The 16,723-nt window shown below is 34.6% G+C and overlaps 2 protein-coding genes across 2 annotated transcripts; both read right to left on the minus strand.

Moving 5' to 3' along the window:
* Nucleotides 1-8,638: 8,638 nt before the first annotated feature.
* On the minus strand, nucleotides 8,639-12,454 carry LOC18047778 (dnaJ homolog subfamily B member 1). Its single transcript, XM_006439603.2, has 2 exons — nucleotides 11,469-12,454; nucleotides 8,639-9,951 (listed from the first exon to the last, which is right to left on the minus strand). Exons 1-2 carry the CDS (start codon nucleotides 12,071-12,073, stop codon nucleotides 9,504-9,506), a joined length of 1,053 nt encoding a protein of 350 aa, XP_006439666.1. The 5' UTR covers nucleotides 12,074-12,454; the 3' UTR covers nucleotides 8,639-9,503.
* Nucleotides 12,455-12,557: 103 nt separating this feature from the next.
* Nucleotides 12,558-16,723, minus strand: LOC18048597 (calcium-dependent protein kinase 10). Its single transcript, XM_006439604.2, has 7 exons — nucleotides 15,708-16,723; nucleotides 15,169-15,312; nucleotides 14,910-15,062; nucleotides 14,172-14,287; nucleotides 13,906-14,073; nucleotides 13,450-13,680; nucleotides 12,558-13,084 (listed from the first exon to the last, which is right to left on the minus strand). The coding sequence occupies exons 1-7, from the start codon at nucleotides 16,393-16,395 to the stop codon at nucleotides 12,911-12,913; spliced, it is 1,674 nt and encodes a 557-aa protein (XP_006439667.1). The 5' UTR covers nucleotides 16,396-16,723; the 3' UTR covers nucleotides 12,558-12,910.

Genomic DNA, 16,723 nt, shown 5'->3' on the forward strand with positions numbered 1-16,723 from the left:
GAAATTTTATCTGTTCGTTATTCTTTTCACATTTGGTAGTTTGATCACATTACCCGGAAACTAAACATAAAATAGGAAGCTTTGCACTTATGCCCCTATATTTGGTAGTTAATAGAAAACCAATTAAATTCTATTCGTTTTTCACCTTATTTTCATTTAGCATACTATGGTCAAGCTCGGAGAATAAAACATTAACGGTTAAAAATATATAGTATATTGTTACCAGACTTAAAATACTCTTCGAACCAAATTACTCACCTGATTTTGGTTTTATTTGGGATTAATGTTGTATAGTTGTAATTTAAAAATTATAACACTAAAGTATCTGATAAACATTATTTACTATAACTTAAAAGATAAGTGGATTTGATTTTAAATGAAAAATATTTTTAATAGTTTTGTCAAAAGTATTATTTAAAATTTGTATTTACTGCATACCATTAACTTTTGTTTCATAATTATAATTTTTTTTCACAATAGTTATATGTTAAAAGTTAGAGCACTTCAATACCAAATAGGCATTTCTTAGAAAATATTCAAGGTTTAGTGAATAATTAACAGATTAGTAAATACAATAATATTATACTTAGGTAGCTTTTATTTTTTTGTCAGGAATCTAAATGAGTTTGAATACATATATTTGAATGAACCTTTTTTTTTTAATATTTGAATATAAGTGGCATCTTGTTTGTTTTTATAAATAAAAAACATCTTAAACATAATTATTTGACATTTTACGTCAGTTCAAATCAAAATAAAAAAAAGGGATTAGATTTTATAGTTTAGAAAATAATTTATAGATATATTTTTAGAATATAATATTTACTTCTCATTCAAATCTTTTCCCGTTTAGATAAACATAAATGTTTAACTTTTGTATTCAAATATAAATATCTGAAAATCAAACATAAGTGTTAAAAAGACAAACAAGTCAATTTTAAAAGAGGTATACAATTAATAAAATTTCGGACTTTAAGCGGTTAACAAACAATGTATGCAACAACAATCATTGATAGGAAGCGTATAGTGTGGAATATATTAGGAATTCTATATTTTAAGTCAATTTAGTGTATAATATTTTATTAGGATTTATCATCTTTAATTAAGCTTATTTGAACCATATTTGTAATTCTAGGCTAATTAGGGTTTATGATAATTTTTCTTATTTGAGAAGAATCAAGATTAAGTTAGCTTTTAATACAAATAGTATTATTATCTTAATTTATTATACTACTTTTAAGGTTTTCATCAATAATATTTTAGATTATTCCGATTGGGTTTATTTTTTGCGTTAATTCAATATCTTCTCTTTTTAAGAGTTATTCTTCCTTAAATTTTAAGAATGTATTATGGAACGACATCTAACATCACTTCACTGCGTCAATCATTTAATGTCATGTATATGATATTAATAGTAAACAATTTAATATTCATATTCAATGACATTATATTTTACTTAATTAAGTTATTTAGTTTGTATCCCAACTAATATAGTAAATGATGTGTCACTATTTGATTTACTCAAATTATAGTTAGTTATTAAGTATTATCATTTATAATCTAAATGGTAAAAGGGGACTGGGGACACATCAATTGGTATAGAGATTAATTATCTCAGTTGATTCAACATAGCATGTACCTACATAATTTAGTTTCTTGTTTGTCGTGCGAAAGAGAAATTTTCCATACACCATGTCTGTGATTACATGGCAAATTGTGTATACGTTTCACCTAATACTCATCACTAAAATTCAAACTGACCTCATGGTCTCCTTCTTTTTTCATTTTGTATTTTTTAAATAATAGGTATTAGAAATCCAAACCTCTAATCTGAATAATGAGATAACGTGAGACAACCACTGAGGCAAGGAATGAATAGTCACTTACAATGGGTTGGATCTTGTTATTTCAGTTTTTTCGGATTTAAAAAACAAATAGGGCAAAATACAAGGTGAAAAAAATGTAAATAGTTGAAAGTTAAAACATGTTTATTTAAGAAAGACGCAATCTTTGTCTCTGATTTTAGGATAAAGCTGTAGTACAACTGTGTTACCGTGTCACAATTACACCCGATCGTTGAATTTTTACTTATTTAAATAGACATCACTCGTTTAAATGAGTCTTGGTGCAATTGTAGCACTGTATGGTGATCCCTGGTTTTATATTAACCTCATATGAAAGCAAAATTTTCAACTTTAAAGTTTAAACAATGAAAATGGGCAATCAAAAAGTCGTGAGTGTCAGTGATGATATGATTTTTATATCTTTGTTTTCCTTTGGCTTTCTTTCCCTCCACCTTTTGTCCTTTTTTTATTTTTTCCCTTCCAATTATTTGTAACACTATCTGCATTCTTATTGTTCGTTTCACCTACTATTTCATCACATGAACGTTTTGGTACGTGCTAGGAATAGGATTAAGATTCCGTTAGCGTTTTTTCCAACTTGATACGACCGTTTGTGACGTTCTAATTTTACGGAACGTAGCCGTATTAAAACCCAAAAATTAATTAATAGCAATGAATGAGAATATAATAGCCTCTTCCTCCCCAACTTTTTGTAAAGGAGTTCAATATTTACTTTGTCACATATGAGTAGGCTTAATTACCTTTTGATCATTATAATAAGGTTCTAAAAAATTATTAGAAGCTAAAATTTTGACTTGATTCATTAAGACATAGTTGTGTATGTGTGCGTGCGTGTGTGTATGTATGTATGTAACACAATAATGCAACAACTTCGATCAGTTATTAAGTCCTAGTTGTGTGTGTGTGTGTGTAACACAATTGGCTTCACACACACCCAATTAGAACCGAGTTAATTAAATATAAGAACTATGTAATAATTGAAACACGTATTCAAAACACAGTTCACTAATCGTTGAAAAATATTATGTTTTGGTTTCGTAGGTCATCAGTCCATCAACAACTCTGCTCATTTGGCTTGTACCTTTTAATTTTCTATTATCCTTTTAATAAGACCATATTTTATTATTATTATTATTATTTTTAAATAAGAATCTTAGACAAAAGCGTCACACGAAATATGTTAAATTGACGCCTGGTTCAATCATCAATAATTCATAGGTCAAAGGATCAACTTTAAAAAAAAAAAAAAAAATCACATGGTTTCAGATCTTGACCCTCGTGGAGTTTGTGTAGAAGAGTTTAGCCGTTGGCATTATCATGGCTAAAATTATGCCAATTTTGAACAGCACAATTGATCTCTTTTTTTTCTTTTTTTTCTCTTTCTCTCTGGAAAGCAAGCTTTTGTTTTTACACTAAATAATTAATATATATGTGTCTGTGATTTTATTGTTATTTGATTAATTTCAAGATTATTTAAATTATCTTGACCATAATTTTGCTAGTTTTGAAATTTAAGTGTCCATCAGGATTTTATTTTATTCATGTATATTTGTTGTATGCGTTATACTTAACTAACAAAAATATTATTATAATATATAATACAATAATAAATCCGTACGAAATTCACATTTAGACATTATGGACATATATACGTGGCTAAACACTATCAACAAATAATGAGCGACGCGTAATGCATTTGATTGGACGTAAAGCATTTTTGTCTCTACAACTAATTCCATTAATGGCACGTGCATGGATTATGCAATTATTTACGTGCGAATTTGAAATAATCAGAAAAGAAAACATAAAAAAAAGTATTTAAGAGGTGTTTGGTTAGGAAGAGAGAATGTAAGAGAGGAAAGTAATTTAAATTTTTTTTTAATTTTTATTTGGCTTGACAAAATATATAAAAATTTAATTTTCATTAGAATTTAATATCCATTATAATGTAAAATTTAAATTCCACACTAAATAGTAAAGAATTTAAATTCTTATTATATTATAAATTAAAGTTTTCAAAACTACCCTTTAACTTTTTAACTTATTTAATGCTATTAATTATTATTATTTTATTGATTTAATATTATAAATTGACCTCCACCGGAAAGTCGCCGGACCACCGTCGGGCCTCTCAGCAAGATCACTAGACCACTGTCGGAAGATTGCTGAACCTCCACTAGAAAGGTGCCGAACCTCCGACGCCGGCCACCGGACCACCATTTTATTATTATTATATATATATATATATATATTATTACTAATAGAAATAGTTTAATATGTAAGGTAAATGATAAATTTGTCTAAAGAAAAAAATTATAATTAATTTTCTTATCAAATGTTATATCAAATCAAACAACAAAATCTAATTTCACTACTTTTCTCTATTCCTTTTCATTCCACTCTTTTCCTCTATATTCCCTTTTCTTCAAACCAAACATGACCTTAGGGTATTCAAATTTCACCATAAATATATAGGTTGGCCTACTTTGTTTCTTTTGGTGGCAACTCCAAAGGCCAATTGACAATTTGTTCGCCAAACACTGCCTATTTTTTTTTTAACAGATTTTTTATTACATTTAATATATATATATATATATGATCGGATAATGTAGCGCCAGCCCCCAAATATTTTGATTACGTGCACCGCACGCCCAATTGTGTGTTGGTATTCTTTTCAGAGTCTTGGTATTCTTGTTTAGGGTTTCATTAGTAATTTGTGTTTGTTTGATTTTATGATAAAATAACATAATCTTTAACCCTATTAATTCATGTATCTCAAATTAATTCAAATAAAAATTAAAGAAGTTTAAAACTTCTCTTGGTGCGTGCCGGCTTTGATGGTCAAATGGGGACATACCCTTGTGTCAATTGAAAGACAAATGGGGAAAATTAAAACGCTTAAACTTGAAACTTATGTTTCAATTTATTGCATGAAATCATGAGTTACTTCAAAATTTCAGTTTGATTAATCATAGCATTTTAAAGAATATTCATTATTCAAAAAAAAAATAAATTCCAAAGCATCCTCGTTTCTAGTATCATTTATTTATTTTTCAGCTAAAATTAAAAACAAGAACGCTGTACCTTTTTTTTTTTTGAGACTGATTAATCATCAGATTACTGCATTACACAGATATTTACAACAACTGCTTATTGTAGCAGAGGTATTACACTGATATTTATAATCAGATATACATGATTGGGACTTACATTATTACAATGAATTCTATGAAGTACATGCTCAATACAAATAACCCCTCACAGGAGAGGATGTCCATACTCCATTTGTATTTCGCAAGGGAGAAGGATATAAAGAACATTTAGCCCCCACAATACTTTTGTGGGGGCTAGAACCGCTGCCCTCACAATACTTGTGAGGGCAGCAGCCCACCACTTCGGCCAAAGCTGTACCTAACTCTTATATATGGGGATCCATCTTATTTACACATTTGTAGTGATGAATAAATTAACTCTGATTATTGCATCCGTTTGCGGAGACGGCATTCTCATGACCCCAAAAAAATTTAGAATAATGAAGAAGGCCACCCGCTTAAATGGAAGAGTGACGAGGATGGGACCCACGGCCCATTTGAGACGCGTCCACATTGAGTGGGCAAAAGTGTTTTTATTATTTACGAATTAAAACTAAAACGAAAACGGAGATCATCAAATCAAATCGAACGCGATTTGTGCCCCGCGCCTACTCAAAAAGGACAATCCGTACCGATCCGTATCTCCTTATCACCTCTCCACTCTCCCCCCATTATTTTTTGTCTGAGAGGAAGGGCCGGTTCCGGTATATCGACATTTTCATTGGTGCGATCAATGCCTATCACGACCGTTGATTTAATTTTCTAATTTTTTTTTTTAAAATTTCTTTGAGACTAGGTCAGTCGAATCCGAGTCGGGTGATTCATATTGCGGATGATGGGCAACCTCGAGGGGCGTCACTTTCTTTACGGAACTGTCTTTTGACAAATTTAAAAATTATGAGTGGGGCTTGGGATATCATAATGCTTTTCCTCATTTTTTTTTTCTTCTTCTTTTTTATTTTTCACTTTAATTTTCTTCCTGTTTAATAATAGATACAATTTCACAATTCACAACGGGGCAAGCAGGGGCTCGTAGAAAATAAAAAATAAAAATTCTTTGATAGTCTAGCTTTTATATATACACACCCTATTTACGGAAAAGTAATACGTATTTTTTATGGTTGCCTACCTGTGCACATATATTCCTTCAATTAGATTATATTTTGTCGAGTGTATGTCCCACTCCCAATTAGTTATGTAAAAATGAAAATCTATTAGTCAACTACAAACGCTTTGTACAAATAAATATGTATAAAGTGATGAGACATGAAGAAATTTGTTTAAAATTATGTAATTCAAAATAATAATAATAATAATAATAATAGCAGTGAATGAAAATAAATATGTGAGCTCTATAATGATCTTATCTTACTAATTTCCAACAAAACAAGGGGGTGATACACTTTGTATGCACCTAAAATTTCTTTTTTTTAAAAAAAATTATTTTCTTCAATATTTGATGCACTAATATGTTATAAAATTACATCTATCAGAAAATTCTATCGGGGCTGGAAGCCAGAAACCCTGAGGAGGTGTCTTTAGCCTCGATTATATTTTTTTAAAAAAAATGGCTATAAATATGCTCCTTAAAGAAAAATAAAAATTCTTTTTTCTTTTTTTCAATACACAAATGGAAGCATGAATCCTTGATTTTAAGAATGAAGTAAAAAAGTGTCTAGAATTAAACTAAACTAAAACTTTACATCTTTTATTAAACTTTTTCTTAGTCATAAAAGAGTGAAAATATACTTGTAACATGAAATTAAATAATAGTGGTGTATAGTGCATAGTATATAACTGACTTTCAAAAAAAAAAAAAACCTACATGAAGGAAGAGTCGGACTTCCCCACAGCACTTGTAAATTTGGACACACTTTCACGTTGTTGGTTACACTTATTAAATTATTGACGATGCGTTCGAATAATTTGAGAAAGTGAAGTGAGATTTTCGAGGTGTCTCAACGTGTGTACCACGTAGTAACTTGTAAATTGGCCCTTTCTTATGAATGAAATGTGAACTCATGGTCCATTTTTAATGCAATTACAGGAAGCACAAGCGACTGATAATGATAATGTACAGCAGCAATAGATACATGGACGTGTGGTGCAGAGAAGCTTTATCCATTAACGTGCCGAGAGAAAGGGAACAAAGCTGAACAGGAGCCAGCTCTATCAGATATTTAGATTGCCCCCGCCAACTCCATCTCCTGTGGACCAATTTGCTTAATTATTATGATATGTTACACAAAAGTTTTATACATACCTTCCTTATAAAAGGGGAAAAAAAAAAAGTAAAAGTGTCTGTTTTACTATTTATCCAAATTAAAACTTTTTTTTTTGACAGCATACATGCAAATGACGTATAGATTATTTTATTATGGCAAAAATTTTAAGAGCACCTCACATGGGTGACTCGCTTTTAGATCCTTAATAGATAATTTCAACGCTTAGAAAATTAAAACATTGGTGTAAGAAAGATTTTCATTTTAAAAGAAAAGAAAAGAAAAGAAAAATAGTTTTAAAAGAACAATAATTGACTTACATGTTACGTGTTTCATGGACTGTTTTTTTTTTTTTTTGTGGGACGATGAAAGATTGTTTTTAGCCTTATAAATTTGTCAATGTCCTTTAGTCGGCAGAGACATGGCACCCTGACTCTAACACGGTCCCCATCTATTAACTCTTTCAAGGTTATAAATTTAATGCTGCCCCACACAACCACATGTTTTGCTTTACTTACAATATTTAGAATTTTGTTACCTTTATATGGATGTATGTACGTGTGTGTGTGTGTGTGTATATATATATATATACAGACACATATACACACACACACACTCATAAAGGAAAAAGAAAAAAATATTAATCAGTAATGTGCTAGTGGAGAGTTTGCTTTATTGTTATGACTCATTGAATATTATTGGGCCTTCCCTTTCCCCCCCTGCCTTTCACTTTCGTTTAGAACTTTATAACTTTACTCCCACCGCAAATGAAAAAGATAAAAAGTGCCTATATCTTCTTAAAAGGTTAGACAATTCAAGAATTTCAGGATTCCTAGATGATTTTGACGTGATTATTGATTTCATAATTAATTTTTACATAAAGAAGGGCACTTCACTTAGTCCCACTCCCACATCACTTTCAATTTCATAAAAGCACATAAGAAAGCAAGCCAACACAAATAATTTATGTGAAGTAATTAATGAATTTTATTCATTGCTTTCGCAAAAACTTGATCTTTCAGATGAAGCCAAGAGGCCCAAATGGTACTATTTATTTCTTTGTGATTTGAATAGCAAAATGTGAACGCTAATTTGCCAGTTTGTTAGTTGGCTGCTGGGTAATGCCATTTAGTAGAAATCTAATTTGGTAACTCAAATAAATGTCTCTTTTACCTGTAATAAGATGTAATATTATAACATGGCAGGAATCAATGGAATGAGGGTGAAAGCCGAATGACAAAAGAAACCAGGCTTTTAAAAAAGAAACCCTAGCAAAGGTTGTGGGCATGTGCAAATTCTCCTTTCTGTTTTGTCTCAGAAAGGACTTTTTTTTCTTTTTTTTAAAAACTTTTTAACTATAATTTGTGTCATTAGGGGTTGCACGGCAATATAACTTTTTTTTTTTTTTTTTTTAAAGAAAAAAATATATGAAGTTTGACGATAGAGTCAGTCATTTGTATTTAGTTGTCACCTTGTGGCTCACACATATATAAGCCAACTTTTAGCTACTCCAAAAACCCAAAATCAGAAACCTGAAAATAAGAAGAAATCAAAAACTAAAGAACAAGAAAAATGTTGAGAATTGAAGGACCACTCCACTCTGATTGCTTGGAGATGAATTTATGTCTGCCGCTGCCAGCAAGATTGAAGATGAAGTTCCTTCACCGTTTCTGTTTGACCTTTTCTAAGAGTAAGAGCCAATTAAAACTTGCTTCTTGTCTTGAACAAATTTGAAGAAGACAAATATATAGCTTCATTAAAGCCCAAATATTGAGGATAGAGATGAACAATTGAACAATAATTTGGGTCAACAGTTTAGAACAAAGAACGCAGTCCATATTCGATCAATGTTTGGGCTTGAGAAAGTACATATTCCCTTTGCAATTTGATGGGGGCTCCCAGATCAGGAATTGGACTCTAGAGATCTTGGAACTAGCAGTTCAGCGGAATTGAATATTTTAAAACCAATAAATTAAAATATTATATTTCCCAATGTCAAAATGTGACCATGTCAATGCCTATACAAGTTGTTCAGATTCCAAAGGAACAAGTGTTCCAGATTATATATATGTCTAGCAACCTAATCACCACGCAAAAAATCAAATGGAAACAATGACAAAGAAGAGCTCGTAGAATTTACCTGCCTCATCTTTCCAATTAGATAGCAACCCAGACCTTAAATACACCATTCCTTTCCACCCCACAAAAAACTGCCTATCATTCACATTCTACAACAGCATGCACACTATTTACATCCAACGATGGTTTCAACATCTGCCACTGACCCTGTTAATTTAGTGACCGTGTATGAATTTTGGTAATCACTATGAAAACACTCCTCCCAGAACACTTTTTAGCTCAGATTTCTGTTCCGACGTAAGCCTTGAAGGATACTTGACATCGATCTTGATTCTCAAATTACCCTTCTTACCAGGTTCTTTAGAGATTGGCATTCCTTCATTTGGGACCACAATCTCAGTACCGGGTTTGACAATATCTGTGAGTGGGATCATAAGATTCCTTCCGTCCAGGGTAGTCAGGTCAAGGGTCTTACCAGTGAGGGCCTCCAGCAACGTTATCTCCTGGCCTACAACCAGATCATTACCGTCCCTCCTATAAAGAGCATGCGGTTTCTCATCTACTATGAATATAAGATCAGCTGCAATAATGCCGGGTTCCTGGTTACCTTTTTCGGGAAATGTTATCTTTGTGCCCTTCTTCCAACCAGGTTTTATCTCAACGGTCAATATCTCCTCCACTGTCCTCGTCTTACTGCAAAAAAATTGCACAAGGTCAAAAACAACATATAGAAGCCAACCCTTTAGAGAGAGAACTTAAACATAAGTGGTTAAACGCAGAAGAACGCCATCATGCTCATGCTGTCAACAATAAAATCAAAAGCTGTCTAGTTTGAACAAAGCAAGCTGGAAGTACTTCAACTCACAATCTACTTTGCAGTTTCTAAGAAAACTTTGAAAATCTCCAAGCTTGCCTACAAATAATGTACATTTTCTAACAGCATATAATAGGAAAAACAGAGGCTCCTGCCCTGCAGGTAGGAAACAATTTAAAGTCGTGAAAACGACAGTGAATATGAAAACAAAGTTATTAGTCACCTGGATTCCTCAATACATTAAAGTCATCACAATTATTAAGTAGGCTTTCTTCTGTCATCTACTTTCATAGTAAAGCAAACAAGATTGGTTTTAACCAACAACTATAACAACACAAATAATATGAGCTAAAAACATATTAATAAGAAGATAACCAGCATATCTTCTTGACCAATATCCAATATACATCCCACATATTCCTGGCCAGGCCAGGCCAGTCCCTGAAGGGAAAGGAAAAAAAGCAATGGGTCAGTGGTCATCAAAATGGTTTACCTTATGGAACCATTCTATTGTCAGACCTGAACTTGCAACTGAAAATTGAAAAATATTAATGGAATAGCTCATACTCATTAGGATTGGTTCCTTCCATCATCTTTGCGATAACCCTCCTGTAATCTCCTTCTACTTATTATCCTATCCCAAGGCCAAGGGATACTCTATTAAACTTAGTAAAGACCATAAGGTGGATTCAAATAGAACATTGGTAAGTCTCCAGAAACATCTTCTCCCACTCACTTGTCCACTATTTACTCAAACTTGAGCACTTACTCCTCTGTTATTCCTTTAAACAAATATTGCTAAATTTGCTTCTTTAAGTCTGCCGTGCAGGTGACCTTTAAAAAGGAGAAAAGCAAATCCAGAGGCTTATATGCATAAATGCAGCAGGGGGACAACCAAATGCAAACACATTTTCAAGAAAACCAATCATTCGATTGATAAAAATTTTTAACTTCGCAAGAAGAACCTGAAGTCCTGCCCAGACAATGCGGAAGAAAATCAACCAAAAAAATGTATCGGTTGATGCCCAATGGGCTAAAATTTTTCCTATCAGTTAAATGAAATATCAATTATTACATGCTTGAGATGGAATATCATACAAACATAACTATTGTGCACCACTAAAAAAGGTCAATCCATGGATTTATTATAATATAATCTCATCAAAGGGAACCCCTGGACAGGAAAAAAAAATGATAATAATAATAATAATAATTACATGATGATACATTTTCAAATTATGAAACAATTAATAACCTATATTAGCTGAATGAAAATGGCTGCAAGCAAGCCATGACAATTTTATTCATATTAGCCTAGATATATATACACTTTATGATTAATAAAAAAAAAAAGAATTTAATTGCAAAAATTTAAGAAATGAAAGAGAAGGCATACCCAACAGAATCGTAGACATTGCGTGAAATCCGCATTTTCTTTTTAGCACCTTTATAAATCTCCTCCAAGCTACACGGCAACAGATTCTCCACGGCCGGAGCTTTCTTGAACTCAGCAGCCCCGCCACTAGCAGTACTACTACAATTGCCATTCCTAAAAAGCCCCTCTCTATGACTATACCCTCTAATATTATGATTATTCCCTCTTTGCCCTCCACTATTATTATTACTCTCAGATCCAAACAGCTCCTCATAAATATCCTCCGCATCCCTCGGATTAAACCGGAACGACGGGTTCGGATGCTGACGTTGATGATAATAATGCTGCCCTGCACGCGATGCTGACGTGGAAGTCGACGACGTTGGGACCGTCCCAGATTTCAAACCCTCCTCCCCGTACAAATCGTAGATCTGTCGCTTCTGTGGGTCGCTTAAAACATCGTAAGCTTCGGAGATTTGCTTGAACTTGGCCTCGGCTTCAGTTCTTTTGTGAGAAGGGTTCTTGTCTGGGTGCCATATCATGGCTAATCTTTTGTAAGCCTTTTTCAGGTCATCTTCGTTAGCGTTGCGGTTCACTTTCAGTATGTTGTAATAATCGAAGCCCATTTAAAGTTTCTGTTTTTTTTTTTATTTTCTGATCGTGATCGTGTTCGGGTCTTTCAAGAAGAAATCTTCTTATACGTTTTCCTTCCTTTATTTTCTGTAAATATAAGGGCTGGTGGCCGGAAAGTGGGAAGAGGCGGGAATAATGACCGTTAGATGAGTAACGGAAAAGGAAAGCGAAAAGGGATCTGACGGTTACTAAGAGACCTTACTAAAGATGGCGAGACGTGTTTAATGGGCGGCGAAATTCTGTCTTGTGGGTCCCCACTAACTCAAACGTGCTCATAACCACTAGGGTTTGTGGTTTACTGGGCTAGCCCATTTTAATAAAATGTGTGGGTGTTGGCTTGATGGGTTTCGGCCCATTATTTTTTATTCCCTTTGAACGCAGTGTGCTTATGGGAAAAAACACTGAAATTTTCCTGAATTTCATATACAAAAATATTTAAAAAGTACAAATACTGAAGTAAATCATCAAATCCCAACAATCCCCAACAAGAAAAAAAAAAAAAATATATATATATATATATATATACAAGAAAATATACTGGAACAAGAATTGGAGAGAACACAACACCGCAGTGGCTGACAAATGAGAATTATAGCCGATGTGCGATGCCTTCATCTTATGCATGATTCATGCCAAGCTGAAACCCAAGCAAAAGTCCGACGAATACCAAAGAATCTCCCCTAATGCCTCCATCACAACTCATTCTTGAATGTAAAAATCAAATTTTCTGGATGCCATACTTTTTCCCCGAATGGAATGTATCGGTACGAAATGAAAACAAACAGCCAGACTCGTAACAAGCAAAATAATTTTATAGACTCTCCTCTACATCAGACGGCAATAGCTTGGCCAGTAGCTGCATCGTGAAGCTGAAGTGAGCCGTCTTTCATTAGGTTAAGGCTTAAACTCTTGAATCTCTCCCTTGAATACTGTCGAGATGCCTTTCTCCAGTCAGTTCCAGTTTTCATCATAGCAACAAACTCCTCGTAACTGATACGCCCATCCTGGAAAAACAAAACACTAAAAAAGTTGACCATCTGAGCAAAGATAATGAAAATACAAGAATATGTGCGTATGTTGATAAGCAGGGATATTGAAAGCAAGAGAGAGGCAGGTAAACCCGAGAACTCTATAAACTGCCTTGATTTCCAACCAGTTTGTAGCAGCTTCAACATGTTTGTGCTGAAAATTTGCAGTTAATTTGAAAGACTTCTGGCAAGATTTTTTTTTTTTTAATATGTTGCTTTCTTGCTTTAACCCAACATGTTCTCAAAGTGATTTTCTTAAAAGTAAAATAATTAAGTGGAAGGAATGTCAAGGGATGTGGGAAGACATGGGCGTTATGAACTTCAAGCTAAGAAAGTCAAACCTTGTCCGTGTCGACTTCACGCATAATGTCATTCAATACATCATTCTCAGTTTCACCAGATTCATCAGCTAAGGCCTCCCGCAGCTCATCTGACTCAATATATCCACTCCCATCTTTGTCAAAAAACATAAATGCTCTACGGAAATGCTCATCATTCTCCATCTTCTGCAAATGAATTGTTACTGCAACAAACTCTCCATAGTCCAGCACTCCATTCCCATCAACATCAGCCTACATTAAGAACAGAAGGTAATATTACTGATAAATGCTAACAAAATTCAGAACTCAATATACCAATAATTGCAATTCAAAGCTGCCATTAGATAAGTAACGGATAAATTCCAAATTTCCACTTTCTAATTCACTGCAAGTCATCAAGCATGTATAGAATACAATAACCGGAGATGAAACAATTTCCAATCCTCTGTCCAAACTTCAGTAATAACAGGAACCTACCACTTCCATTAACATCTTCATCTCTGGTTCGGCCAACTGTGAACCAACTTTCCGAAGCCCTGCCTTCAGTTCCTCATATGAGACTTTTCCATCACTATCTGTGTCCATCAATTTGAACATATCCCTAATTACTTCAACCTCTTCAACAGATAAGTGCTCTGCAATTACCTACAGCCATTGATTGAACAAAGCAAAGTCAAAATAGCTGGTAACCAATTAGAGAAAATGAGCTGAAAGTTATATATATACCAACTGGAGCTGCTTACCCGCAGGGCTCTCTTCTTAAATCTATTCATCACAGAAAATTGCCTCAATCGTGCCCTCACAATATCTCCCAAAGGAACATTTGAAGCTTTCTTTGCATTTTGTAACCACGGATGTTCTACCAAAAGGAGATGGGAAGAGCAAAACTTATACAACTATTCAACAAAATTATCCTTCATACCAGTGAAAGTAAATCTCCCAGCAGAAGAGACACATAAGTAAATGAAAAAATTATCTCCTGATGACAATGTGAATTTCCAAAATTGAAATCAAAATGTGTGCATGCATGTGCTAGTTTACACACTTGCTTTCACTTAGATGTCCACATGATGTGCTCATTTCTATAGCCATACAAAATCACATCCAAAGTAACTGAAGTCGTGATAGGACCCAAGTATATCCGTTGCACAAAATTCAATAAATCTCAGTTGACTGGTTGCCTATGATATCAGACGAATATAGTTGAAAAAGACTTATCAAAGAGACAGAGAGAGAGAGAGACAGAGAGAGGCAGGAAATTTCAAAATGGATCTCTGTCTCCCTTACTGCATGCATTGCAACACACAGAGACATGCATAACCTGAGCCCGGATCAAGGTCTGGTTTACAAAGGGTAGCTACTTTACATCAAAATTGAGTTTTGGCTTATCAATGGAAGGTCAAAGAACATATGAACTCAAAATTGAGTTTTGGCTTATCAATGGAAGGTCAAAGAACATATGAACATTGATGAGGACTTACCAAGAACCTGTTGAGCAGTCAACCGCTTTTTGGGGTCTGACTCCAACATCTGCCGGACTAGACTCTTAGCGCTCTCTGAAATCTGAGGCCATGGTTCCCTCTTGAAATCAATCACCCCCCTCAAAATCGCCAAAGCAACACCCTGTTCAGTCTCTGGCACAAGATCAATCTGACTTCAGCAATCTAGTACAACCAACAGTTGTAAAAATTATCACCAAAAGCACAAAAACCCAAGTAACCTAATCAAGAAACAAATTACCAGCCCAAAATGGAGGAACCCCGCATAACAAGATATAAAGAATGACTCCAGCACTCCATACATCAACTTCCGGCCCATAATTCCTCTTCAACACCTCTGGTGCCATGTAGTATGGACTGCCCACAATCTCTGAGAACTTCTCTCCTGCAACATAAATGCAAAGCTAAATCACACAATAACCAAAAGCAGCATCAGCAAATGAAAAAAAAAAAAAATCCAGAAACAGTTGGAAAACCGAAGCAGAAAACCAGAAGAAGAATCCTACAAAAGTCAAACAAAATTATCTAAGCCTAAAGCCCAAACTAGAAAGACAAGCAAAAGCTTATTATAAATCAGAACCGAATAATGAAAATTCACCTTTAAAAAAAAAAAAGTGAATCGAACTCAAAATCAAAACTTTAAAAATCACAAAAAAAGAAAAAGAAAAAGGAGGAAAAGGAATTTTTTTAAAAAAAAAAAAAGAAAAAGAAAACTCCACACCTCATACTCAAAACTCAACATTTCACCAACTCGAAACGATGGAAAAAATCCCGACATACCAGACTTAAAAAACACAGAAAGTCCAAAATCAATAGCCTTAAGCGGACTATTCTCCTTCTTATTAGCAAACAAAAAATTCTCAGGCTTCAAATCTCTATGCATAACACCATTCTCATGACACATTCTCACGACCTCCATGATGGTCCTGGCCACCCCAGCGGCCGCTCTCTCACTGTAATGCCCTCGCGCCACAATCCTATCAAAAAGCTCACCGCCCTCACACAACTCCATGACCAAATGAACATTCTCAGCATCTTCATAAGTGGCTCTGAGCTTAATGACATTCGGATGGTGGGGCAACGTTGACATTATCATCACTTCGCGCCTAACGTCCTCGACGTCGATAGCGGTACGGAGCTTCCGCTTGGAAATGGACTTGCAAGCGAGGTCCTCTTTGGTCTCGCGGTCCGTGCAGAGGTAGGTGATGCCGAACTCGCCGCGGCCGAGCTCGCGGCCCAGTATGTACTTGTCGGTTATGCGTGTGCGGTGGCTTAAGGGGACGATGTCCTTGAGGACTCGGATCGGGGCAGGTGAGTGGATCGGGTTGGTGATGGGGCTGGTTGAGTAAGGGTTCGATTTGCGGTCTTTGGTGGCTCGTTTCTTGCGACGGGTTTTGGAGTCGGTTTTTGTTTTCGCTTTTGATTTTGTCTCCGGTGATGGTCTTACACAAGCGTAACAGTTTCCCATGCTCTGTGTTTCTTGTTGTCGCCTCTTTTTTTTTTTTTTTAGCGTGACTGTGCGTGTATCTGTGTGAGAGAGAAAGAGAGAGGGGGGTTATGAGTGGTTTTGTTTTTTTTTTTTTCTCCTGGGAGAAGGGGAGGCAGTGAAACGGTGCGTTTAAGTGGTGGTTGAGTTGACTGGCGAGGGTGGCGGTGGTGGAGGACTGGGAATGGGGCACATAGGGATGTGATGGCGGGTGGAGACTGAAGACTGGGAGAGAAAACGCGGTTCTGTTTGAGGGATATGCGGATTTTGAAATTTCCCCATACTTAATCTTTCTTTTTCAAAGTCTCTT

This window comes from Citrus clementina, unplaced genomic scaffold (assembly GCF_000493195.1).
Source record: "Citrus clementina cultivar Clemenules unplaced genomic scaffold, Citrus_clementina_v1.0 scaffold_3, whole genome shotgun sequence".
Taxonomy (NCBI): domain Eukaryota; kingdom Viridiplantae; phylum Streptophyta; class Magnoliopsida; order Sapindales; family Rutaceae; genus Citrus; species Citrus x clementina.